This window comes from Mytilus californianus, unplaced genomic scaffold (assembly GCF_021869535.1).
Source record: "Mytilus californianus isolate M0D057914Y unplaced genomic scaffold, xbMytCali1.0.p SCAF_5, whole genome shotgun sequence".
NCBI lineage: Eukaryota > Metazoa > Mollusca > Bivalvia > Mytilida > Mytilidae > Mytilus > Mytilus californianus.
In genome coordinates, this window is record NW_026262701.1 from 6643998 (window position 1) to 6671247 (window position 27250).

At 32.2% G+C, this 27250-nt stretch overlaps 1 protein-coding gene and 1 long non-coding RNA gene across 2 annotated transcripts; one reads left to right on the top strand and one right to left on the bottom strand.

Moving 5' to 3' along the window:
- The first annotated feature begins 2821 nt into the window (after positions 1-2821).
- On the top strand, positions 2822-13401 carry LOC127701571 (mitochondrial import receptor subunit TOM40 homolog 1-like). The gene is made up of 7 exons (XM_052205523.1): positions 2822-3123; positions 4988-5154; positions 5563-5664; positions 6385-6490; positions 7964-8095; positions 8907-9092; positions 10033-13401. Exons 1-7 carry the CDS (start codon positions 2940-2942, stop codon positions 10182-10184), a joined length of 1029 nt encoding a protein of 342 aa, XP_052061483.1. The 5' UTR covers positions 2822-2939; the 3' UTR covers positions 10185-13401.
- Positions 13402-17748: 4347 nt separating this feature from the next.
- On the bottom strand, positions 17749-26926 carry LOC127701584 (uncharacterized). Its single transcript, XR_007982101.1, has 4 exons — positions 26761-26926; positions 21973-22150; positions 21058-21185; positions 17749-18112 (listed from the first exon to the last, which is right to left on the bottom strand). It is a non-coding gene; the product is annotated as an uncharacterized LOC127701584 (long non-coding RNA).
- Between the last annotated feature and the right edge of the window lie 324 nt (positions 26927-27250).

Sequence of the window (27250 nt, forward strand, 5' to 3'; positions counted from 1 at the left end):
CTGTTAGTTTCAGACACCGAAGGGAAGCCAACCCCTCCAAAATACCCAGTTTCTTACGATTTCAATTTTCGAAGTTCGTATTTGAGCCCAAAATGAACTTTAAACCTGAGAAACATGACAATAAATAGCCTTAGGTTGAGGGAACATGCATCAAATTTGAAATTAATGTCATACAGTTGACCTCTGAAAGTATGGAGAGCCATAGGAGCCAAAAAAACAGAATTTTGGGTAGAGGCCTTAACATTACAGCCCCCGTATTTTTAAAGATCTTTTACAGATAGTGTTTCATCCTCCCAAATTGCTATCAAACAGGACTGACATTTATACTATTTGTTTAAATGACAAAAAAGGCCAAAAAAAAATTTGGTAAAGGGCTATAAGAAGAGTTATGAAATACCACAGCAAGGAGATGTTAAAATTTTTATGGTTATTAATATGAGCTATTCCTTACAAAATGTTAACAAATTATTGGTTGATCTTATTTTAAGTACAGTATTGAGTTAACCCCTAACTTAGTTGCAAGAGTAATAGCTGATGCACCAATTAGGTGTTAAAGGAATGATCTGTGTGACCAATGAGACATCAGAATTCAAACTGTAAGACTACTAAAAAATGATTACAAATTTAATGGAAAGGAGGTCTATTGTGTATTACTTTAGGAACAACACATTTCTGTTCTTCATCTCAAAGTCACAGTGAAGCTTAAGCCTTCAACAGTTTGCACACGTTGACACCTCAATGCAAAATCTAGAAGACCCATCACTGTTTTCGTGGAAATCATTGTTAGATTGTGATAAAGCTACACTGTGCATTGAAGACTGAAATTAGATAAGAGGTTAATATCAACAAATTTCTGACTATAACAGGCAAAGAAATATAAGAGACACCACAATAATTAGCCCAAAACAAATTTCTTAAATGCCGAAACAATTCAAACATTTAGACGTATGATTGATGGACTGCACACATGTAACAATTGATACATACAGAAAGTGTAAACAAGTAGTATACATTAGAAAAGTTATCTGTAAAATAAATAGACCACAACTTTAAAAATATGACAGCAAAGACCACACCTAAAGTATTGGAAAGTTTCTGAGGCCTCCACACACTAGAGAGAAATTCTGTCAATGTAATGTAAAAGGAGGAATATATTGTATTAACTCTTGACACTTAATAATCCCAATATGCACTAATCAAAACCTAAACCAAAAGAACGGCTTTACTTCCATATTCATCTCAAAGTTACAAATAGGGCATCAACACTTTTCAAAAAATAAACTTTCACTTCACTTTGGTCCCCAGTTGATTTGAATATAAAGGTAATTCTTTGCTAGATATTGATACACATGTATATTTTAGACTGAAAGATGCTTTGCACCAATTACAGTTTATAAGGGTCATTGGCCAGGTTAGGGGAGGGTTGAGCGATCACAAACATGTTTAACCCCGCCACATTCTTTATGTGCTAGTCCAAGTCAGGAGCCTGTAGTTCAGTGGTTGTCGATGGTTAAAATTCATGTCTGTCATATTTGTTTTTCGTAAATTGTTTTGTTATAAATTAGGCCGTTAGTTTTCTCAATTGAATTGTTTTATATTTTTCATGTCGGGCCTTTTATAGCTGACTTTACGGTATGGGTTTTTCTCATTGTTAAAGATTGTATGGTTGCCATAATTGCTTACATCCACTTCATTTTAACTTTGGTGGATAGTTGTCTCATGTGCAATCATACCTCATCTCATTATTTTTATAAAAATTGCTAAATTGTGTCAAATATTGTCATTTAAGGGCAGTAACTACTATAAGTGATTGATAAATAATTCATGAATTAGAAATTGATTATTAAATAAATAATACACCTTATCACTATTTAGTCCAATCCGGGAAAACAGGTACTTATGACAACTTCCTGTTGAGGTCAAGTGGGGCAAAACAAAGGTCATCAGCAATGAGCTGATGGAGGGAAAAGTTTGGAAGTGGACATTTTTAAAAATTTTGATGGTTAAAGAACAAAGCCCCAGATAGCTTCAACTGGTTGAAAAAGTTGTGTAATTTAAGAAATTATCAGGATAGGAATAAATAGCAATAAGGTGTATTGTAATCTTTCAACTCCGGAAACTATATAATTTTTTTTCAAAATAAAAGTTGAAAAATGCTAAAATGTCTCAAATATTGTTGTTTAAGGGCAATAACTCCTATAAGTTGTTGATAAATGGAAGTAGTTTATTTTTAAATGAGGAATAACCTGGGAACAGTATATCTAATATATATGTTCCTGCAATAACTTATCAATGATACTCTTTGAAACTGGAAACAAGTTAAGAACATATAGAGCAATTAAATATAACTGGTTCTTTTGTTATGATTGATGAGCCTCCTCATGGTGGTTTTTGATTATGTGATTACTTGGCTGTTTTTTAGTGATTATTTGATTACCAGACCAACTATTTCATGATATTTGATTTTTTGATAATCTAGGACTGTATTTTTTATTATTTGATTATCTTGTTTAAAAAAATAATTAATGATTATGTGATTATATTGGCAAAAAATGTGTGATTATGTGATTACTTGGACACCCCCATGAGGGGCCTCATTGATTTATTAACCATTTTCAGAAAATGGTCCAATAATCAGGTCAATGAAATATCTTGTATCTTAAATAGGTGTAGTAGTTTTGATGGAGATGATTTAAAAAAAAATGTTACGACAGACGACGGACGCCAAAAGGACCACAAGCTAACCTAAGGAAGGCCATTGCGGAAATACCAAGCTTTCACCGATATAGTTTCAAATTTTGATATATTTCCGGGACGATTGCGCATGCGAGCACATGGCAGCAAACACATGAAATTGCCGGCACAGAAATGACATAAAATTCACCTCTACGGCAACTTTAATGAACCATTTTATTTAACATTCAAAGACATTTGTAGATATGGGTAACAAAATTTCAGCTGCGGGTCCAAATGAAACCACAGGTGGCATGGCATTGTCGCCACCGCCGCTTCATCCACCACCGGCATCATCTCAGTCATCCACAGAAACATCAAAACCGACCGAACAAACAGAGACTGACAACAACCCAGGGACATTTGAAGAACTCCACAGAAAATGCAAAGGTTCGATACTTTTTCATGGCATCGCCTTGAATTGTTAGTTGTTCTGGATCTCCGTTTTCTTGGTCCTTTTAAATGACCTTGGCATCTTTGCATTACTTAATCAGTTTGGACACAACCCACTTTATAAGAGATTTTTCAGTTTTGAAGAAATTTTTGTAGAGCACAGGTGTCATCTTTTCAAACCTATGACTAGGCTCTAATGTGGAAATCTTCTTGTAGATCATGCATGAAATAGAAACTGGAAACTAGTCTATCATGGAAGCCCCTTAAATGCCAGAATCACAATTGGATAGTGACTTAACACTCAGAAAAGACAAATGTATGGTTATGCATGGTTTAAGAATTATGGTTAAAATGAAGAATTTTTTTCTGAGCTAAAGTGGAAGGGTTGACCTCCCATGCTTCCCTGTCTAGACTTGCTATATAATATATCTATTCCTTATAATTTTCTTTACCCATTTTAAAAATTTACTGCTGTAAATAAGTGTTTGCCATCAACTGACACATACAACAATACAATGTACTTCTTATTTTCTGGTCTTCACTTTAACTGTTGCTCATTGTTGCTGGAAGGCTGTCAGCAATGAACTAATAAGCACACATTTAACAATAAACTCAAAACATCTCTTGCCCTGACTTAAGAGATAGTCCTAATGATATTAATTGGAAAGAACATTATGATGATTGAGGCAGTAATCAATGAATTTCATTTTTAGTCAAGTAAAATAAAATTCCAAATAGCATAAAAAAATAATGTCGTAAAGCTATGTTGAAATAATGAAAAAAAAGCAATATGGCTGTACTCTTTTAGAACAATATTTTTGTGATAACATAATTTGCACAAATTTCAATATTTTTCTCTTTATGTTTATATGTGTAGGACTCAGAGGTACGATGGGGATGTTGAAGTGCGATGGTTCAAAGTTTTTAAAAAAGATAATGTACAATTCATGAAAAAAATCCTTAACATATATCTTAATGTCACTTAGTAGCAGTGGTTGAACTTGAATCAGATCCATAATTTGCTCTGAAATTAAAGAAAATAAAGAAAATTCATTTATTAATTTATTCTCAAATTTTGTTGTTCATGCACTCTTTTGTGCTGAAGAACTGATATAACAGAACAAAATTAAAACATACAAAGTATAAGGCAAACAACCACTTTAAATAGGGTCAGGATTTTATTTTATTTTTTGGGTATTAAGTTGGATCCTGTTATACACTTAATTCATCCAGTAATTTGTGCATGCCTTTCATGTTGATAGGTTTATAATTTTCAATGGTTCGACAAGTTCTACACTTGATATTATTACAAATTTGAATGAATAATCGGATTCATAGTCTAATAATAAGACTCACAACACTTATTTTAGGGTCGGGAGGGAGGCAGGAAACAAGCATATATTTTTTTGGGCCTAAACAGCACATTGCAGTTACAGTTATACATTTGTAAAGGAAAAACTCATTTCAAAAATAAAGAATAATATGTTAAAAAAGATACATGTAAGTGCATGATTCTCTTTTGACTAGGATACGCACGAGTTCTTTGAAGGGTAAGAAGTTTCCACATAACAAAATAAAAAATAAGTGTCTGTGATACAAACAAGTGTTATGGATGGGTGACCATTTTCTAAATTGATCACATTTGTAAGTACAAAAATGTACATAAATAAAGTAAAAAAATGTATTACCATCCAGGTTTTTGGGCCAATAGTCTTGGACCTATAATTTTCTGTAAATTTGAACCCCTGATAAATGCTCGCATAATTTTTTTTTAGAAATTACCAAAATTTAATAAAAAAAAATAAATTTCATATGAAAAAACTGATGTGTGATTAATGTATGATATAATATTATTTTTCAGATATTTTTCCACAATGCTTCGAGGGAGGAAAGTTTATATTTTCAAAAGGATTAAGCAGTCATTTTCAAGTCAGTCATACCATTAATCTCAGTACAGTAAATCCTGCATCTTCTGGGTACAGATTTGGTGCTACCTATGTAGGCACTAAACAATTAGGACCACAAGAGGTTTGAACTTTCACTATACGCATCATAAATATTTTATAACATATTCAAATAGGGAATTAAAGCTTGAATTTTTGTTGAAAGTATCACCAATAGCAGAAGGATACGTATTGGACAAAGGATTAAGGGTCACAGAATAATTGCTATGTTATTTTAGGGATTTTATGTCATGAACTAATTATATCAGCTTATATACTTGAGGCAAAAATTAGAGAAAATGTACCAAGTATTTTACCTTTCTTCTCACCATTCCAGTTTATTAATATTGAATTGATTTAAGAACAATAACATATTTTTCCTTTAAATACGTTTCCAAATATTTATGTTACGGTTTATAAGCCCCTCATCATGCATATGTGCCAACAAAAGAAATGATTGACATTGCATTATTTTGTATTTCTTCTTTTAAAGATGTTTCCAGTGGTTTTAGGTGATATGGATGCCAGTGGTAATCTCAATGCCAACATAATTCATGCATTTACACAGAATATTAGAACTAAACTTGTAACACAGGTATATTCAGTTTATTTTTATTTACAGGCATACAGTGCTTACATCCACTTCATTTGAACTTTGGTGGATGGTTGTCTCATTGGCAATCATACCATATCTCCTTATTTTTATATACTAGTCAACATTAAAAAGTTCATATACATGTATCTCCACTATTTATTTTAGTGGAAAATAGAAAAAGTTTTCTAAATTGTCAAACCTTCTAGGAGATTATTCTGATGTTATCAAATTCGATAGAAAGTAGAATTTTTTCAACACTTTATGACTATAAACTTCAAGTCACTAATCATCAGCATTATTGAACAAATTTGATTTCAATCTAAGATGTTTTCACATTTATGTTATGTACAATGTAGCTATATATATAGAGATACAATTAAGAAGTCTTAGTGGCCTTAATCAAATGAATGTTTTCAGATCAGTAAACAGTTGATCCATAAAAAATGTAATTATGTACATGTAATAATATCTGGTGACAATTGTTTTTCATAGTTTGCAATAATAAAAAATTAGTGTTCTCCTTTGCTCCAAAACTGCATTCAGCCTTGTAATTCTTTTTTTTTGTTTGATTACAATGAATTAAAACTATTTTCACTTGTGAACTGTTATGGAATAAACGATTACCTAAAATCATTAAATGATGAAGCTTTCTAGTTCTGATATGTAGAAATTTGATGCATAATGATTGGTAAAAGTATTGCTTATTTTTTATGTTGACAGATTCAAGACAACAAATGCGTAGCAACACAAGGAGGTATAGACTACAGAGGTTCAGATTATACAGCATCTCTCACTTTAGGCAATCTAGACATAGTCAATAAGTCAGGTAAACATACACTTTAGTAACTGTGGGCAATCTGGACGTAGCCAATTATTTAGGTAAACATACACTTTACTCACTATAGGCAATCTAGTCGTCGTCAATAAGTCAGGTAAACATACACTTTACTAATTAGGCAATATGGACATATTCCATTCTAAGTTAACAATCCCTATGACCGTCTATTGGTATGGCAGATAGCATAGAATCTGTGTTTGTGATTCCTCTTTAAAATATTCTGTTTGCTATCATGTACAGCAGATTTTTGTCTGCATTTGCCATTTCTATTCAATGGATTTTGTAAACAATATACAGCAAATTTTGATCAATATTAGCTATTACATCTGCTGTACTAATAGCCTGTAATAGAGCGTAGGTAAGCAAAATCTTTAATACCGTTAATTCAGAAATTATTCTGAGGTTTTTATTAATGCGTGTAATGCGACTGAATGAGTATCGCAATAATAAGAACTCACATTCTGATATCTGATGCATATATATGTATGCAGATTTTTCTGAAATCGCAATAATAAATCTAGCATTAGTGTCCTTTCTTCAAAAATCGTAATAATAAACGCACGCAATAATTTCTGAAATTAAGATTTGGTCAGTATCGCATGTAAGCAGTCTAAATATAGCTAAAAGTTTAACAGGTCAGAATGTCCAGAGTAATGGGACTTGCTGCATATTAAACTGCTCAATTTTTCATGTTTGGTTATAACGAAGTTAATTTTCACATTTAACATTTTTGAAAAAGTAAACTTACTACAGTAAGCTCCCTTTGAGTTTAATGCTTTTCAGGTTAGTTTTTCAAGAGTTATGGGACTTTTAATTGTCCAAAACTTGGCTGTTTTTCAAATGTCTCAGGATAAGTCGAGGATATTTTCAACAATCTTAATACAATTTTTGAACACATTTTTGAACATTCAATAACCTGTATTAAATTCACTTACAATGCCCACTAATTTGTGGACCGACATATCATGCACTACTGGCACTATTTATTATTTGATTGCTGTTAAAGGTAAGTGTAGTATGATAGTTTTGGTTATCATTAGGAGTTTGTTGTTTTTCTCAACCCCGAGTTAATTTGTCAGTACATACACTAAGCATTTGATAGTTTTGGTTATCATTAGGAGTTTGTTGTTTTTCTCAACCCCGAGTTAATTTGTCAGTACATACACTAAGTATTTGATAGTTTTGATTAACATTAGGAGTTTGTTGTTTTCTTAACCCTGAGTTAATTTGTCAGTACATACCCTAAGCATTTGATAGTTTTGGTTATCATTTGGAGTTTGTTGTTTTCTTAACCCTGAGTTACTTTGTCAGTACATACCCTAAGTATTTGATAGTTTATCAGTACATTTTTCAAGATTGAGGTAATGTGTTGGGTTGTTCAATTTAGATTCTGTCAATTCCTCCCTCAAGACAGCAAACCCAGTAATAAAATTTAACCAAAAATGAAAATTTCTTTTACAGGTATTTTAGTTACACAGTACTTACAAAAAGTGACATCACGGTTATCAATTGGGGCTGAGTTAGTATGTCAGTATGGTCCTCAAGTACCTGGAGGGGAATTTACAGCTTTATCTGTAGCTTCTAAACTTACTGGTAAGTTATAGCGTAAGTGTATTCTTAAAGATGTAAAAAAAATATGATGACACCAAGTATGAAAGGCATTTTTTACTTGCTTCAATTTTATAATGTGTTTGAGCTGCAAACTCCCATTTTAAGATTCCTTGTGTAAAATGTTCTACAAAATAACAATTACTGATCTTCTGTGCCATTGTACAATAAATTTTTATTTACCAATGTTTGTCAGTTTTTCTGATGAACAATGATTCCCTATATTTCATGCAAAAGAAAAGATGTGCCATTTGACATGTTCAAATGAAACAATCACTTCCCATCTATTGTTAAATAACATTCATATATCTTAACTGTCCCATACACCCAATCTCATCACTAACACTTCTTTCAACCCTCTTCATTTGGAATATAGGAAATATTACTGTATTCAGTAAATTTGTGAAATAACATTTATATACATTTGTATCTTACTGTCCCATGCACCCCATCTCATCACTAACACTGCTTTCAACCCTTTTCAGTTAGAATATAGGAAATAGAACTGGTTTTAGTAGGCATGTGAAATGGGAATGTTAAGTTTAAAAATTTTAAAAAATGAGGTTAGAAAATGTGTTACTTTGATTTATAGTTTTAAAAGTTTACATAAAATGTTGTTTTTTGCTTTTAATGAATAACATGATCGTCATCTGAAAGATTTCACTGATTGATGTGCATTCAAAATTAGTGAACTGAATCTTTGCCATGAGTGAACTATTAAGTCATTTTAACATCCGCTTGCAATAATTTTACTTGTAGGTAGTAAATTAAGGGTCTTGAATTTGTAATCTTGTAGGTGATAAATGGACGTTATCTGGTAATATTAGTCCTTTAGTTGGTGGTGCTCATTTATGTTATCATCATAAAGTAACAGAAGAATTAGATGTAGGAGCAGAGATAGAGACTAGTCTAGCTCAAGGAGAAAGTGTTTGTAAGCTTGCTTACCAACTAGAGGTTCCAGAAGCTTCCATAACATTCAGAGGTATGTCAAATAATTATGCATGCCAGGGTATATGCAAGTTGGCATACCAGCTTCAGATTCCATAAGCTCATATACAGTCATATACATGGTCTAATAATTTAAAAATTAAACAGCTTTTAAATAGTTAATGATCTCTAACTTTGATTATAGATGTAACTTGTGTAAGAAGTGTTGCAAAGAGAAAGTATTACTTTCCAGCATTGTTTTATCAACACAAATTATAATGCAACCACATACCAAGTTGGTCAGCCTTAGTTCTATGGTATCATAGAATTGTTCAGTTTACCTAGCAGGCAAGGTTTAACTATAACAGGGTCAAATACAAAATTTTAAGGTGACAGTGGTGGTATACAAACCTCGGACTTCAGACTCAAGTCAGTATAATTCTGTAAGATTCATCTATGGGTAACCGTGTGTCAATCTCATACAGAGGCAACAATTATATCAAAAGAGGGGGCCTCGGTGGCCGAGTGGTCTAAGTAGTTACTACTGTAATCACAAGCCAGTCAACACTGAGGTTGTGAGTTCGAACCCCGCTCGTGCAGGTGCACTCGACTCCAATCTTAATTGACTAGGATTGTCAGTTTTCCTATCGAAGGTCGGTGGTTTTCTCCTGTTACTCCGGCTTCCTCCACCAATAAAAACTGGCCGCCACGAAATAGCCCAAAAGCGGTGCTTAAAAGTGGCGTTAAAAACACAAAAAATCAAAAATCAAAAATATATCAAAAGAACATGCTGAAAGCCGAAATTCTCAAACTGACATTGTCTTCAAGATACTGGATTTCAATCTGCTGTAGGGCAACAATAAAAATGCATGTGCTGGGGTGATAGGGACAGCTCTTGTCTACTTTTGCCTTATACATCATTATTTCGAAAATATGATATGAGAATAGACCTTTGAACTTATAAAAAATTATTTAAATTTGTTTTCTATTTACAGGTAGTGTAGATACTAATTGGGGAATAGAAGCAACACTGGAGAGAAAATTATTACCGTTTCCATTCACATTTGCTTTAAGTGGAATGGCTAGTTTAGCTAACTTTCAAAAACCTCAATATCGATATGGTATAGGACTAATTATAGGATCATAGCTTACATTATATTTTACTAATTGTGTACAAAATTGTGTGTTTATGAATTAGGTTGTGTGTATGTGTGATGAAGTATAGAGGTATAAATATAAATTCTTTAGAATGCTTCTGAATGCTGAATGTCAAAATGCAACTGGAATAACTGCCACTACAGAACTGAAGGGTATTTAAATGTACTTTCAGAGATAATATGCTAAATATGTTCTGTTCAGTCCTGTCTTACTTTTTGGTAATTTTTTATTCAAAAGTTATTTCCCTTATATGCAGGCATTTTTATAAAGCAGTCATCCATCAATCAGTCTTGTGGGTATAAATACAGCAATATTTTGACATATTATTATATTTAACAATTTTCTCATGCATTTACATACATGGAGAATAGAACTTTTCCTTCTTTTTTTTCCAGTCTTCATCAAAATATTGTTCACCTTTGTTTGATTAATGTTTTATGCTGTAGAAGTTTCAGATGTCTTATTTCATAGGAAATCTATCATTGGATAGATACAACAACAAAATTAAGTATAAATCCTAGGGAATTTTAACCTACAAAGAATATAACTTCTAAATAACTAGAAACCACGAAAACTAATCCTTATGAAATCAAATTTAGGGACAAAACCACTACTCTAAATTGTTAACCCCACTAAAATTAATATTTTTACAGTATGTACAAAATACTTTCCCAAAAGGGAGACAATTTATGCAAATTAAAGAATTTTGAATAAAAAAAAGTTTGGGTTCAAATATTATCTTACTGGATCATGTTTTAATGGACTTTGCCTTTAATTGGAGCTACCATCTGCCATTTTAAGAACAACTGCTGGGTGCATCATTTTGTGATTATGCAAGACCAATTCATATCATTAAATTTATGACTTTAAAGCAAAAGTTAGTTTTTGGTATTAAAAATCTCAATTTGAAGATTTTTGATATTTTATTTAAAATTACTTGTGAAATTTAGGTGTTTTTCATTGATGTTATCATCCCAATTTTAGTAGTATAAATACATTATCTTCAAAGTGTTGTCATAATTGATAAAAATAGTCTTGTATGGCCTTAACTGTGATGTCATACAATTGTTATGTTCATCTTCTTATCTTGATATCATAGAGAAAGCAATATATTTGTAAGACTTGTTGTCATGTAGTTAAGGAATAAAAGAAGGAGGTTAGGGACTATAACTCTTAAGGCTTATAAAGACACATTTCTGTCAAGGTTGTAGCCAACAGTTAATAAAACATGTGGTCGCTTAATTAACAAATAGTGGGCTCTGAGGATAATTATATCCTGATCCTTGTGTGATAAATAATTTTAACAATAGTTCCCTTTGTTCATCTGTACATGCATTTGTATTTGTATAATTCATTCATAAAATAATGTCCATTTCTTACCAATGCTCAGCACTATACATTTACATTATTCATGGATTCTTTTTTATGTTATTTATTTATTTCACTCGAGATAATCAGTTGTTTCATGTGTGTCAACACACTTCATTAGAAATTAATAATTTAATATCTAAATATATAAATGGTGGACATTTCAGTCATATCACTTTTTTGTAAATCAAAGAAAATTTTTAACTGTCAGTCTTCCTTAGCATGGTGTAGTGATGGAAGCTTAGAGTAATTTGTAAAATTTAAAATGCACGTTAGAAAAAAAAAATGAAAACAACATGTTATAAATTTCATGTGTCTGAAGCGGTTTTCTGGATTTATCTTCATCAGAGACGCTCAAAGCCGAATATTTGAAAGCCAAGGATGTATAAGGACTGAAAACGTTGAAGAGCTATAAACTGAAAAGGATCTAAAAAAATAGCCAAATCCATCTAAGGCCAACTTTGCCTGAGTGAGTTGAAACCTTAGTTTCTGTATAATTTCAAAATTTATAAACGTGCAATTTTAGATAGTTTGTTATAAATCATGTCTATGCATCTTAAAGTAGAAGTTCAAAAAGACTTTGATTACCTCCAATTGAGCAATCTTACACAAATTGACATGAAGATAAATAGGGTTTATTTTTAAAAGGAAGCAAAAAATGTGTTCATTTTATAAAGAAAAATATGATTGTACATCAAAATAATATTTGTATAACATATTTGATGACTACATTAATTTATAACTGCCTTTCTTATGATATAAGGTGCTTAATTATTACTACCTGACTACAAAATCTAAATATTAAAGGCTATCATCAAGAGATATATATACCAATACTAGAATAAGCTAGACTTACATATTTGTTAAAAAAAAAACCTGCTGTGATGGAAAAAAAAAAGATGAATTGCATAAAAGAGTCGCTTCCTCTTCTCAAGAAATGGAAAGCATCAATAACGGTCTTATCGCTATTTGGGGATCTACGCCACTTGACCCGAGAATTTGTGACACTTGAGCTATTGACGTCATACAACAATCACTTTTCCTTTGTGGCGTCAGACATTTTTTATTATGACGTCAAAATTTAAGGGAACTTCTGTGATGTCCAGTAATGGCGGACAAATAGCAATAAGGTGTATTGGAATTTATTATTTCTTCCAAATCTCAGTTTAAGAAAAACAAGATGAAGTGGCCCATTGCATAAAAAGCACATTATAAGAAATTCCTGTATGTTCTTTTGAAAGAAGGAAACTTAGAAATAAATTTGTTGCAAGATCAATTATTTTATTGTTAAAACAAAAACATGTCAAAGTAAGCATTGTGCAAGTTGACCTTAAGCATCACTGAATAAACATTAATTGTTGAAATTTAATATTGTTAATATTATATTATTCTAATATTATATGGTGATACAAACTATGAATTAGAACACCTGTCTAAATGAAACAGATTCTTCAGTCCAAGTATTTGTTTAATTCGGAAACTTATCATTAAAAGTGGAAAAGACCAAAGTCAATCCTGTAAAAAATCTTGCAATTTGTAAACAAATTTTTAATATGTGTAAATTTTGCTGGCACAGAAGTGTTCATAGTGTGATATATGTATACTGGATAAATATAAGTTATGTATCAGTGAAAGTTTGTGTGTATGTGTGTAATTGTACACTAGTTGAAGTATAAGGCACACAATGCTGATGTTATATGTATATAAATCTTTTATGAAATGTGTCTTGTTTGTATTAATTTTGCCTATTGATTTTGATACCAGTACTCTGAAGGAGTCATCATATTAAATTCATCTATTGTCTTGTACCTATGCAGTAAAGGATGAGTTAATATTCATTTTGGCTTCTTTTTTATACTCATGCTCTGATGAAGGATTAAGTATTAATTTTGGTGTTAATATCCATTCATGGAAGGAGTTGTTACTTATTCTGATTATTCTGCCTTTTGTTTGTATAACCAAGCCCTGAAAGAGGAGGTAATTTTCATTTAACCTATTGTTTCATAGCCATGTTCTGCAAGGGAGGGGGGGTGGTGTTATATTTCAGACCTCTGTCAAAGCAAGAAAGTGTATTATTCAATATTGCTGTCTGTCTAAAAGAATCTTGCAATAACAACTTTATTTAAATAAAAATACACAAATTTTTAAACTGTTCATTAAGATGATTTTTATACGCCCGTTTATGGGACGTATTATGGTATACCGTTGACCGTCTGTCCGTCCGTCCGTCGTCAACATGTTGGACATTAACTCAAAAAAGCTTAAACAAATATGCATGAAACTGGTGAATTGTTTATATCTATTGACGTGAGCTCCCTTTCATTTTTTATAAATTTCAGATTTACCGTTTCTGAGTTTTGGGGTTTTATTCATTAAAAAAGGGGGGATTTTCCAGTTTTCCGACAATAACTCAAGAATGCTTTCACCAGTTTGCAAGAAATTTTGGTGAATTGTTTATATCTATTGACATGAGCTCCCTTTGAATTTTTATAAATTTTAGATTTTACTCCTCCGAGTTGCAGGGTTTTATACATAAAAAAAGGGTGATTTTCCAGTTTTCGGACAATAACTAAAAAATGCTTTCAGCAGTTCTCATGAAACTTTGGTGAATTGTTTATATCTGTTGATGTAAGCTCCCTTTAGAATTTTATAAAATTTAGATATTCCATTCTGAGTTCTGGGGTTTTATTGTCGAGCCTGCAACTTTTGTTGCAGAAAGCTCAACATAGGGATAGTGAACTGGCGGCGGTGGCGTTAGCTAACTTCTTAAAAGCTTTATATTTTAGAAGCTAGAAGACTAGGATGCTTCGTACTTTGTATATAGATGCCTTATGTTACGAAGTTTCTGTCTGTCATATGTCCATTGTCCTTGACCTCATTTTCATGGTTCAGTGACTACTTGAAAAAAGTCCACATTTTTAGCTCACCTGGCCTGAAGGGCCAAGTGAGCTTTTCTCATCACTTGGCGTCTGTCATCCGTTGTCGGCTATACTTTTTACATTTTGAACTTCTTCTAGAGAACCACTGAATGGAATGAAACCAAACATGGCATGAATGTTCCTTATGAGGTGCTGACCAAGTGTTGTTACTTTGTAGCGGATCCATCATCCAAGATGGCCGCCAGCGGGGGACTTAGTTTAACATAGGACCCTATGGGAAATACATACAAATGTCTTCTTTTAGAGAACCACTGAATGGAATGAAACCAAACATGGTATGAATGTTTCTTATGAGGTGCTGACCGAGTGTTGTTACTTTGAAGCCGATCCATAATCCAAGATGGCCGCCAGCGGGGGACTTAGTTTAACATTGGACCCTATGAGAAATACATATAAATGTCTTCTTTTAGAGAACCACTGAATGGAATGAAACCAACCATGGTATGAATGTTCCTTATGAGGTGCTGACCGAGCGTTGTTACTTTGAAGCTGATCCTTCATCCATGATGGCTGCCAGATGGGGACAATGTTTAACAAAGGACCCTATGGACAATACATACAAATGTCTTCTTTTAGAGAACCACTGAATGGAATGAAACCAAACATGGCATGCATGTTCCTTTTGAGGTGCTGACCAAGTGTTGTTACTTTGAAGCTGATCCTTCATCCATGATGGCTGCCAGATGGGGACAATGTTTAACAAAGGACCCTATGGACAATACATACAAATGTCTTCTTTTAGAGAACCACATACTGAATGGATTGAAACCAAACATGGCATGAATGTTCCTTATGAGGTGCTGACTAAGTTTTGTTACTTTGAAGCTGATCCTTCATCCATGATGGCCACCAATGGGGGGACTTCCTTTAACATAAGACCCTATGGGAAATACATACAAATGCTTCTTCTAGAGGTGCACTGAATGGAATGAAACCAAAACATGGCATAAATGTTTCTTATGAGGTGCTGATTAAGTGTTGCTACTTTGTTGCCGATTTACTGTTCAAGATGGCCACCAGGATTTTTTATCAAATTACAGGACCAATATTAAACCAAATTTGGCCTCTCTCATTATTAGGGTATCTGTTATGATTTTAATCTATTTTTACATGATTTCCAAAACCAAAGTAGAATCAGGTGAGCGACACAGGCTCTTGAGAGCCTCTAGTTTGTAATGTTAATTTCTTTCTTATAATGAGTAATAGGATAACTATATTTGGTATGTGCGTACCTTGCAAGGTCCTCATGCCCGTCAGACAATTTTCATTTGACCACGACTTCATTTCATGGATCAGTGAACAAGGTTAAGTTTTCATGGTCAAGTCCATATATCAGATACTATAAGCAGTAGGTCTACTATATTTGGTATATGGAATGATTGTAAGATATAAATGTCCAACTGGTAAGTGTCATCTGACCTTGACCTCATTTTCATGGTTCAGTGGTCAAAGTTAAGTTTTTGAGTTTTGGTCTTTTTTTCTATTACTTTATGCAATAGGTCAACTATATTTGGTGTATGGAAATATTTTATGATATACATGTCAGTCTCGCAGGTTTTATTTGACCTTGACCTCATTTTTACGGTTCATTTCTCAAGTTTTTGTGTTTTGGTCTGTTTTTCTTCAACTATAAGCAATAGATAAACTATATATATGTTGTATGGAAGGATTGTAAGGTGTACAAGTCTGTCTGGCAGGTTTCATCTGATCTTTACCTCATTTTCATGGTTCATTGGTCAGTGTTAAAGTTTTCATGGTTAAGTTTGTTTCTTAGGTACTATAAGCAATAGGTCAACTATATTTAATGCATAAATTGATTTTAAGGTGTACATGTCTGTCTGGCATGGTTCATCTGACCTCATTTTCATGGTTCATTGGTCAATGTGAAGTTTTCTTTGTTAAGACTTTCTTAGAAACAATAAGCAATAGGTCAACTATGTTTGGTTTATTGAATGATTGTAAGGTGTACATGTATTTCTCGTTTGGTTTATCTGACCTTGACCTCATTTTCTTGGATCATGTTAAGTTCTTGTGTTACTTGTAGTAAAGCTTTATATTTAGGACTATCAACATAAATCAATGGTTACACAGGCAAATTTTGTTCACGTAAATTTCACGTGAAAATCACGTGAATTTCACATGAAATTTTTCACGTGAGATTCACCTCAAACGAGCTTATACATGAAACTCACGTGAAATTTTTCACGTGAAACTCACGTTAAATTTACGTGAATTTCACGTGAAATTTTTCACATGAAATTAACGTGAATCGAGCTTTCACGTGAAATTCACGTTAAATTTTTCACGTGAAATTAATGTGAATCGAGCTTTCACATTATTTTTTTTAAATGAAATTAAGGTGAATTGAGTCTCAATTACACAAATTTCACAGTATTTCAGCATATTTTAGATAAGTAAATGCTTATCTAGTACACATTCTATTTTGATATATATAAATATTCTTCTTGGTCTTGAGGATGAATTCATACTTCCATTCTATTTTACTTTCTCTTTGTATCTTAAATTTCTTGGTCCTAAACAATACAAATAATATTTATTCATCAACTCCAACTCACAATATCTTCAATGCAGCAGATAGATTCAATAAAACCAAGAAGGCAAGCAAATATCCAGGGCACCATAGTTCACTCCTAGAACATTTTTGGTTGTGTTCAAGTCTCAATATTTTTGTTAATTTGATGTATGGAAGGTGATTTATTTATAGAAGATGTATGCACTGATGTATATTTCATTTTTAATATGTATGTATAAGTCTTTTTGTGTTCATCAGTTTTGAGACATTCCAATCACATTATGGACAAGTATTACTTGCAAAAGATGCCAATTCTTCTTATGAGTTTTTTGAAGAAAAAAGGTAGTTCACCCTGCCACATACTCATGTACTCTGGTCAATTAAAACAGATCATGACATATTGTTTCGACACCTGTCTATTGTTGAGGACTTTTCAGGTGTTTTTGTTGTTGTGTTACTGTCTGATTGATTTATACCTCAAACCTCATTGTATTAATAAACTGAAATAGAAAGTTCTGTGAAATATATTTGATATACCATATTGAAAGTCTTGCTGTTATTTACAACCATTTCTTTCTTATTTCATATATGGTTTTCAGTTTTTCATTTTACCACTGATCTTAAGGTTAAGTCAAAAAGAAAATAAATGGTGACAAACAACAGGCATATACCATTAAAAGATCTCAAAGTTTGGCTTCACAATAAGCTAAAAATTCTTGTTATTTATATATTTATAAAAAATTCATTTTAAAACAAGCATTTTCCATTTTTAGACAGTAACTGTCATGTTGACACAATAATTTGAATTAGAATTGTATGATATACTGAAAGTACTTGTAGTTGAAAAAAAATATATACAATATTTAATTCCTGGTGTTTAGATTTCTAGAATGCACCACGCCCATATCATGACTACATGTTAGTAATGTTTAAGTGTTCTCTCCTGCATATGTAATTGCTACATGTATTTATACACAAGGCTTCCTTCATACATTTGCACTTATCCTTCTAAGATGTTGCTTCCATGATAAAATCCTGTAGTTGCATAATCAGCCATAAACTCTTGGAATACATTTGCTGTAATAAAAAAAAAAAAACCAGCATATATTATTTTGTAAAATATACATCAAATTAAATATTGCCTTACTATTCAAGCAAAAATGATAACATCAATTTAATATTTAAACTTACCGGGTACATATATGTATATACTTTTATAAATTGAGACTTGGATGGAGAGTTGTCTCATTGGCACTCATACAACATCTTCTTATATCTATGTATATAATCATACATGTATATTGTGTGTCGGATTAACTGGAGTGGAATATTAATAGTTGTTGTTTGTTGCTGCACTACTTTTTGATTACCTCTGCTATGGAGCTTGTGGAGGTTTGTAATGGTTGAAATTTGCCATGAAATCTGGAATTTGTAAACATTACAGATGGAAATCAAAATGCTCTGATCATTCTGATGATATAAACCTATTTAATATTAATTTCATAAAATTCTAGCAAGAATTATACACAAGAGCCATAACAATGCAATTTTCCAAATAATTAATGTTTCCAAGGGGCATAACTCTTTTAAAAATGAATGATTGGCACTGATTTTAAAACTTGTCAGACATTGTTGATATAACCTATCAAAATAAGTTTCCTAAAAATTTGACAAGAATTGTACAAGACATGCAAGTGAGAGCGCTTATAAGGCCAAAGGGATAGACAGACTCCAGGTATTTGTATGTCCCCTCTGTTTTATGGTGCTTGTCCTAAAGATACAAGAATAATTATAAGTTTACGATAAGGACCAAATATACTTAACATTACCAATGATTCATAAAAATATACTGTCAAGCAATTCATATTAAGGTCAAGTTCAGATAAACCAAGCCAGACAGACATGTGCACCTTACAACATTTACAATTATTGCATACACCAAACTAGAGGCTCCAAGGACCCTGTGTCGCTCACCTGATATTTTTATTTACAATTGATGCATGAAATAATGTAACTGTTATACTTTTGCTTTAGTTTCAGAGATACAAGTCAAAAACTGCTTTTTCCCTTTATGTTCTATTTTTAGCCATGTCTGCCATGTTTTTAAAAACTAGATCCCCTAATGATGATTGTGGCCAAGTTTAGTTTATTTGTCTCTGTTGTTTCAGGAGAAGACTGTTGTGAATTAAAAAAAATTACGAAAAATTGTTAAATTTTACTTTAAAGGACAATAACTCCTTATCAGGTCAATTGACTATTTTGGTCATGATGACTTATTTGTAGATCTTGCTTTGCTGAACATTATTGCTATTTACAGTTTATCTCTATCTATAATAATATTCAAGATAATAACCAAAAACTACAAAATTTCCTTAAAATTACTAATTCAAAGGCAGCAACCCAACAACAGACAGATATATTATATATCATAATCTGATGAACATATTTTACCCAATGTCAAATTGTCTCTAAATGCTTTACTTTCAGAGATATAATCCAAAAACAGCATTTTACCACTATGTTCCATTTTAAGCAATGTCTGGTAGGCGGGGTCATCAGACACACTTTTTACACTAGATACCCTAATGATGATTGTGGCAAAGTTTGGTTAAATTTGGCCAAGTAGTTCCAGAGGAGAAGATTTTTGAAAAAGTTAACAGACGACGACGCCAAGTGATGAGAAAAGCCCCCCCCCCCCCCTTTTTTTTACAAAAAACTCAATATCTCTAAAATAAAATTTTGAATCAAAACCAAAAGGTATACAGATCTTTAGATTAATATAACTAAGAAGTGTGTAAAATTTCAAGCAATAATCATAAATCGTTTTTGAGGTACGGAGCGACATGTGAAACCCCCCTTTTTAAAAAAAAATCAATCTCTCTAAAATAAAATTTTGAATCAAAACCAAAAAGTATACAGATCTTAAGATTAGTATAACTAAGAAGTGTGTAAAGTTTTAAGCAATAATCATCAATTGTTTTTGAGATACGGCGCGACATGTGACGAAAACCCACACACCTGTTTTAGTTACTAAGTCCCGTAACTCAAAAAGTTTTAATCTTATTTTCACCAAAAAGTATACAGATTGTTTGACCATCATAAGAAACAACTATCTTATTTTTCATGAAATTTGGATAAGTCGTTCTCAAGTTACGGTGCGACATGTTTACGCCGGACAGACAGACGACATTTGTATACCATAATACAAAAAATGTACATCCCGTCAAAACTTTGACAGATGTATAAAAAGCTGATCTTTTAATTGATTATACATGTAGCATGTATAGTATACACTAAACAGACTAAATTATTAAATCTTAATATTGACCAATGAACCATCCAAATCAGATCATGCATGGTCAGATGAACTCTGTCCAGACAGACATCATGGACATGTACAACTTACAATCATTCCATACATCATATATACTTGACATATTGCCTACAAGAAATAAAAGTTAACATTGACCAATGAACCATGGAAATGAGGTCATTGTTCATTCTAAACACCAAATACAGTTGATCTACTCAAGTTCTGCTTACTATATCTGAGAAAAGGACCGACATGTGTTAATCACGTAACTTTTACCTTGACAGCTCCATGAAGTAAGGTCAGGTGATCCTGTCTCACAGACATGTACGTGTACATATAAACATTGCAAGGAACCAATATTCCAAATACAGATATCCTAATTTACTCATAATGTAAAAAAAAAGAAATTCACAAAGCAAAAAAGCCTAAACTTTTTTTCAAGCAGTCGCTGAACCATTAAAATGTGATCCAACATGGCCATCCAACATATGATGGACAGAAACATTGTAAAAAAAGGCATCTGTATACAATTTATGAAACATCCAAGTCTACTACCCTATGAAATATACATTGTAAAGCTTAATAATACAAATAGTAAAACCCAGCAGCCACTACCTTATGCATGAACTTCCCTTTTTTGAAATTGCCTTCAGTATTTTTGTTATTGTTATACCATTTGGACTATTAATACTGTAACAAATATACATACCAGTTACATATACATGTATTGTAGATATAGGATCTCCTCTACGTCTTATCCCATCATTAATCATATTAATTTCATTGAAACATATGATGTGTATTACTTCCATTCCACGGACATCTGAGGAGTTAATTCTGAAAATTTAAATTCCTGTGATTATCACGTAAAACACCTGAAATTGATGCACTGCTTTCCGATAAAAAATAAATTGGCAATACAGTTCTCTCTTGGTCATGTTGGTGAATATTTCAAAAAAATATTTAACGAGAGAGAAAATAAGTGTCAGTTTTTTAAAATTTTATATTACCAACACTGGTAATTAGAATGTCACTAGTTTTCTGATTTGAATTGACATTTATTGTTATTCATTTTTTCAGGATCTTGTACAGCTGACACTACAGTATGGTTTTGTTCATTGTTGTAGGTCATACAGTGACCTAAAATATCTTACATCCCCTTCATGTCGACTGGCAGAAAGTTTTCTCATTGGCAATCCTACCCATCTCGTTATTTTTAAAATACTAAATATTTTCTATCTGTGACAATAAAATTTTATTGATTTAATATAAAGGTATTCTGATCAACACTATGAGGCAATGTTCAAAACACTCTGTCATTGTCAGCGATCAAATTTATTTTAACTCCAATGGCAATGTATTTGTGCAAGACCCAAAAGTACTGCACATGTACATGATATACCCACATACATGTACATATACAATGTACTTAATAAATCAGTGAGACATAAAATGTAGGTCAAAAAGATATCATGCTGCATCATAATTTATACAATGCAAGTCATAATCATGTACATGATATTTGAACTTTATAATAGTAAAGGATAGATAGTCTGACCAGTAATAAAGCCACACAACACTGTGTGACAACAGTGAAATATAAGTCACCCATAGATCCACATACCATTATTGCAGGTCTTTTGTATATACAATGTATACGTTTAAGGTTACTTAGAATTGGCTGTCGACATACATGTACACATGCCAGTACTGTCATGCATTTTCAGAGTCATTGGACCCTAGGTTACTCCAGTCCATTATCAGTCAACTCCTCTGACCATTTGTTGTAATACAATGTACTGCTGAAAGGGAGAAAACAGTACTTTATTAACAGCATGTAGATGCAAGACTATAAAAAGTATTCAAAGAGTTTTGCAAACAATTAGCTTATATATTTATTGTTTACTAATATTAAACACGTATTATCAAACATCAAAAAGCAATGGATTGAAGTTGCTATTGACATGATTAAGAACAACAAAGAAAAATTAAAGTTAAATTTTTTACCCTTTGGACCTTTATTATGGTCCAATATCAAAAATCTAAATACATGGTTAGATTCAGCATATCAAAGAATCCAAAGAATTCAGTTTTTGATGAAATCAATCAAAGTTTAATTTTGGACCCTTTTGACCTCAATGTGGACCAATTTGATAACGGGGCCCAAAAATCAAAAATCTAAATACATGGTTAGATTCAGCATATCAAAGAACCCCCATACATTCAATTTTTTTTTTAAATCAAACTAAGTTTAATTTTGGACCCCAATTTAGACCAACTTGAAAACTGGGCCCAAAATCAAAACTCTAAATACATGTTTAGATTCAGCAAATCAATGAACCCCAAGAATTCAATTTTTGTTAAAATCAAACTAAGTTTAATTTTGGACCGAAAAAAAATCCCCCCCCCCAAATTTTTTGAACCCCCTTATGATTCATCACCCCCAAACTCAATCCCAGCCTTCCCTTTCTGGTATGGTACCTTGCAGTACAATTTCAGAGAGATCCATACACTTGAACACAAGTTATTATCTGGAAACTAGAAAATGCTTATTTTGGGCCCTTATTCCTAAACGTTTAGGGCAATTACCCCCAAACTCAATTCCAGCTTTCCCATAGTGATATGGAACCTTGTAATACAATTTCAGAAAGATCCATACACTTACACACAAGTTATTGTCATGAAATTAGAAAAATGCTTGTTTTTGCCCCTTTTTTGGCCCCTAATTCCTAAAATTTTGAGGCAATTACTCCCAAATTCAATCCCAGCATTCCCTTTGTGATATGGAACCTTGTGGTACAATGTAAAAAAAATGCTTATTTTTGGCCCCTAATTCCTTAACTTTTGGTACCATAACCCCCAAAATCAATCCCAACCTTCCTTTTGTGGTATTGAACGTTATGGTAAAATTTCATAGAGATCCATTCACTTAAACTAAAGTTATTGTGCGAAAACCAACGTGTCTTCGGACGACAACAACGCCAACGTCATACCAATATACGACTGCAAAAATTGTTTGCGGTCGTATAAAAATGTTGCAAATAAGAAATTTTGTCAATTTGTAGTTTTACCAACATTTTAAACATACAGTTTTAGTTTATATCTAATTATTAGTAAAATTGAAATAAATGAACCTTTTGCTTTATTTAAATAGCATGGTTTTTGCCTTTGATGCAATAATTCAGCTATCAATTTGATTTTTGTTGAAAAAATGCTAAAATAAAGGCTTTAAATAATGAACTTTCCTTTCTTAACAGATAATAAAATTTTACTGTTCACCATCAAAATTTTACTGTTCGTGGGTGTTGAAATTAGGAGGGGGGGGGGGGGGGGGGGGGGATTAAAACAATAATACTTAGAGAAGTGATTTTTAAAAATAAATAGAGGTCATGGAGGTATGATACTTAAACAAGTGATTTTCATGTCAATATCCCAGATTCAGTACAAGGTTATCATTTGACATGACTGGACATGCTATAAACACAGATGTCGGTTCTGGTAATTTTAGCAACATAATTAGTCCATGTATTATACATTTAAAGCTACAATAAAATTAAATCACTCAGTCTAGTGATTTATTTGTACATGTACTACTTAAATTGGTGATTATTGAAGAATGACAACTCTTACTTCCAACATTTGTGGACACAATGTCATTTGAATCAGTGATTTAGAAAATCACTCATTTAAGTAAGTCCCCTGAAAGATTAAAAACAGATCCAAAAATACAAGATAAGTTTAATTCAGCATATTAAAGTACCCGAAAAATCCAAGACTTTGCATTAAACTTCATTGAAATTGGTCAAGAAATAGGTAACTTGTACAGTGTATTAGAAAAGTATTGTTTAGGCCCCTTAGGCCAGGGTTTTTTTATTTGTTGGTTTACGGATCCGCTGACCCTATTTTTCTGATTTGCAGAATAAAAATAAAATTGACCATTCATGCTTTTTTATTCCCGCTGACCCTTTGCAATTTTTCCATTTATAAAAGGGCATAACTCTAGAACGGTTAAAGTGACGCCACCAAAATTCAAACTTGATCTGTGTTTTGTGGAAATAAGCATTGTGTATAAGTTTCATAACATTTGGTTGAGACAAAGTTAAGTAAGAGAACGGAAACTTAAGATTTTGCAATTTTTCCATTTATAAAGGGGCATAACTCTAGAACGGGTAAAGTGACGCCACCAAATTTCAAACTTGATCTGTGTTTTGTGGTAATAAGCATTGTGTATAAGTTTCATAACATTTGGTTGAGGCAAACTTAAAGTAAGAGAACGGAAACTAAAAATTTTGCAATTTTTCCATTTATAAAGGGGCATAACTCAGTGTTCTAGCCAGGATTTTAAAAGGGCAGGGTGCTAGTCAGAAAAAGGGCAATTTTACACGTAAATGTCATTGAAAAAAGGGCAATTTAACGTGTAATTTTCATTGAAAGAAGGGCAATTGATTAAGCCTCATAATTAATTAGCATATAACTTAGGCACTATGGTAAAATCAAGTTTCAGTTAAAATGGAGTAATATAATTCAATACTTTTGGCAAAAATTTTTATGGTTTATTTCAAAGTTCATGATGTTGAGACACTCTTTAGCATCTTTAGTTTAGTATATAGGGAACTTAAACTTATATTTAACACAATATACATTTATTTCCAGTGACAGAGGGAGATATGAAGATTTGTTCACCCAAGAATATTCATATTTCATGAGTGCTCTGCTTTTCGTCCTGTTTCTAAAGCTTATACAAATAAAATTATATATTTTCCGACAATGTACATATATTGTATATTTATGTTTATAACAGCTGAGCAATAATAATTCATGGAACTAGAATTTAAGCGATGACAAGATAGCAAACCAAACATTTTGTTAGTAAGGTGAAATATATTTTTTCTGTCTTGAAAGATATTTTTTTTCTTTTTATTCTTGACCGACCGACTCGACTTTTTCATGTGTAAAAAAAACCCTGGCCTTACCATGCTAACTCCTGAATGGTTAAGGCCATAACCCTCCAAAATCAATCCCAACCTTCCTTTTTTTGGTATGAACCTTGAGGTTCAATTTCATAGATATCCTTAGAAATGTATGGGATTTGCTCATAATTGAAGGCCGTACCTTGACCTGTAGTTATTTACTTCTATGTCATTTGATCTCGGATGGAGAGTTGTCTAATTGGCAATTATACCACATCTTCTTATTTTTATATTATATTCAAATTAATGTATGGAAACCAGAAAATCCTTGTTTTTGGGCCCTAAATTCATTATTGTATATGCAACTTGTCATGGTAAAACTATACAACAATCAGGATTCATGACAATTACCAAATCAATATCTCCAAGTATAACAAAGAAAGAAAGTGAAAAACAGATTATTTGCCTGAATTTTCTAAGTCCAATGACCATAGCTATGCAAAGAAAAACATCTCAACAGAATAAATATTGAACTTGATCTGTAAATTTGTCATGGTAAAACTATATACAATGTATAAATATCAAATCAATATTTTCAAGCATTACTTAAAGTCCCCTTGGCTTTGCTGGTAAGGGACTAATAAACATTTTAATATTTGTTATCATGGTTTTATCTATTTCAATCATGCATGTATGTTTTTCAATTTTCAGAAATAATTGTTTTTTTAAAGTTGCATGTAAATTCTCAAAGTATAACCTGTGACGAAAAGTTGGTTATACAACTTCAACTAAAGTGTGTATCCTTGTGTTTGTGCTGTGTTGTTGAGTGTATTAGTTTCAGGTCGTGCCTTTCACTCGTACACAGTGTCACTGATTACAGTGTTACAGGATTACCCTAGAAAAGAACTGGTAGCGTGATTGATGGAATCCTGGTGTAGTCTGAACGAAGTCTTGCCAGTGAACATAAACACAAAGTTGATTAAAAGTTCAATTCTCATTACTGAATTATTCAAAATCCAAAGTAACAGTAATATAAGTTTACAACATCTATTAAAACTGCAGGCTCAACAATACAGTGGCATAATCTTAAATCTCTGAAGTACATTTCTCTGGTACACAAAATCGTAACTCCTTCTCTACAGCTATTTCTCTTTTTTATACCTCTATTTGCCCTAGTAACCTGATTACAATATGGTTAAATGACTCTGAACAAAGAAATAATCAACCGGAGCTAGGGCTACAGGAGCCCGGAGCTGAGGTCAATTCATAGAATCATACATTATTTTTTCAAACCATGAGTTGGATGACGAAGATGGAATTTTTTCTTCGAGTTTTCTTGTTTTGTATCAACTTTTGAGTATACATGTGTGTGTGTCTAATAGGTGTTTATTTCAAACGGAGTTTTACAACTGTGAACTGATCAGGACAAAAGACGAAAAGTTGAAAAACATTCTCACTATTTCTGTTTATTTCTGCACTATTAAATCATTTATTTGAGTTACCTGTTTTATTTCCTCGAGTTTCTATGCGTTCATAACTCCTTGATTGTGTTTGTCTCGTTAAATAAACAGAAACAAGTACTTGTTCAAGTTGTTGTCAGTTGCAATTGGCTACCGGCGTCTTCAATTTGCATCATTCATCTGAATCATTCAAGCGTTTTAAAAACCTACCTCCGGTCCCGGATATCGTCACGAAGAATAGTTATCCATGACCATGTGCAAATAGTACATGCTGGTTTCCCCATTCAATAGTCTATTATAGACCAATATCCAGTGTTTCTTAGCATAATCAGCATCCCGACTTTACTGACTCAATTCATTTTTAAAATGATATTTACTGCTTAAAGTCCTGACTAAGTAAGACATATAAATGAACAAATAACAAATTCGTTTGTTTACAAGCATCATTTACATAGGAGCACCCCTTTAGTAGAGCATAAAGTTTAACCCTTAAAACTGTTTGATATATTTTAATATAAAATAAACTATATTG

What these genes read in the sequence shown, in the direction of transcription:
- LOC127701571 (XM_052205523.1), top strand. Translation starts at nt 2,940, where the DNA reads ATGGGTAACAAAATTTCAGCTGCGGGTCCAAATGAAACCACAGGTGGC. An exon ending in AGACATAGTCAATAAGTCAG is followed by an intron (nt 6,491 to 7,963) that starts GTAAACATACAC and finishes TTTCTTTTACAG; the next exon opens with GTATTTTAGTTACACAGTAC. An exon ending in AGCTTCCATAACATTCAGAG is followed by an intron (nt 9,093 to 10,032) that starts GTATGTCAAATA and finishes TTCTATTTACAG; the next exon opens with GTAGTGTAGATACTAATTGG.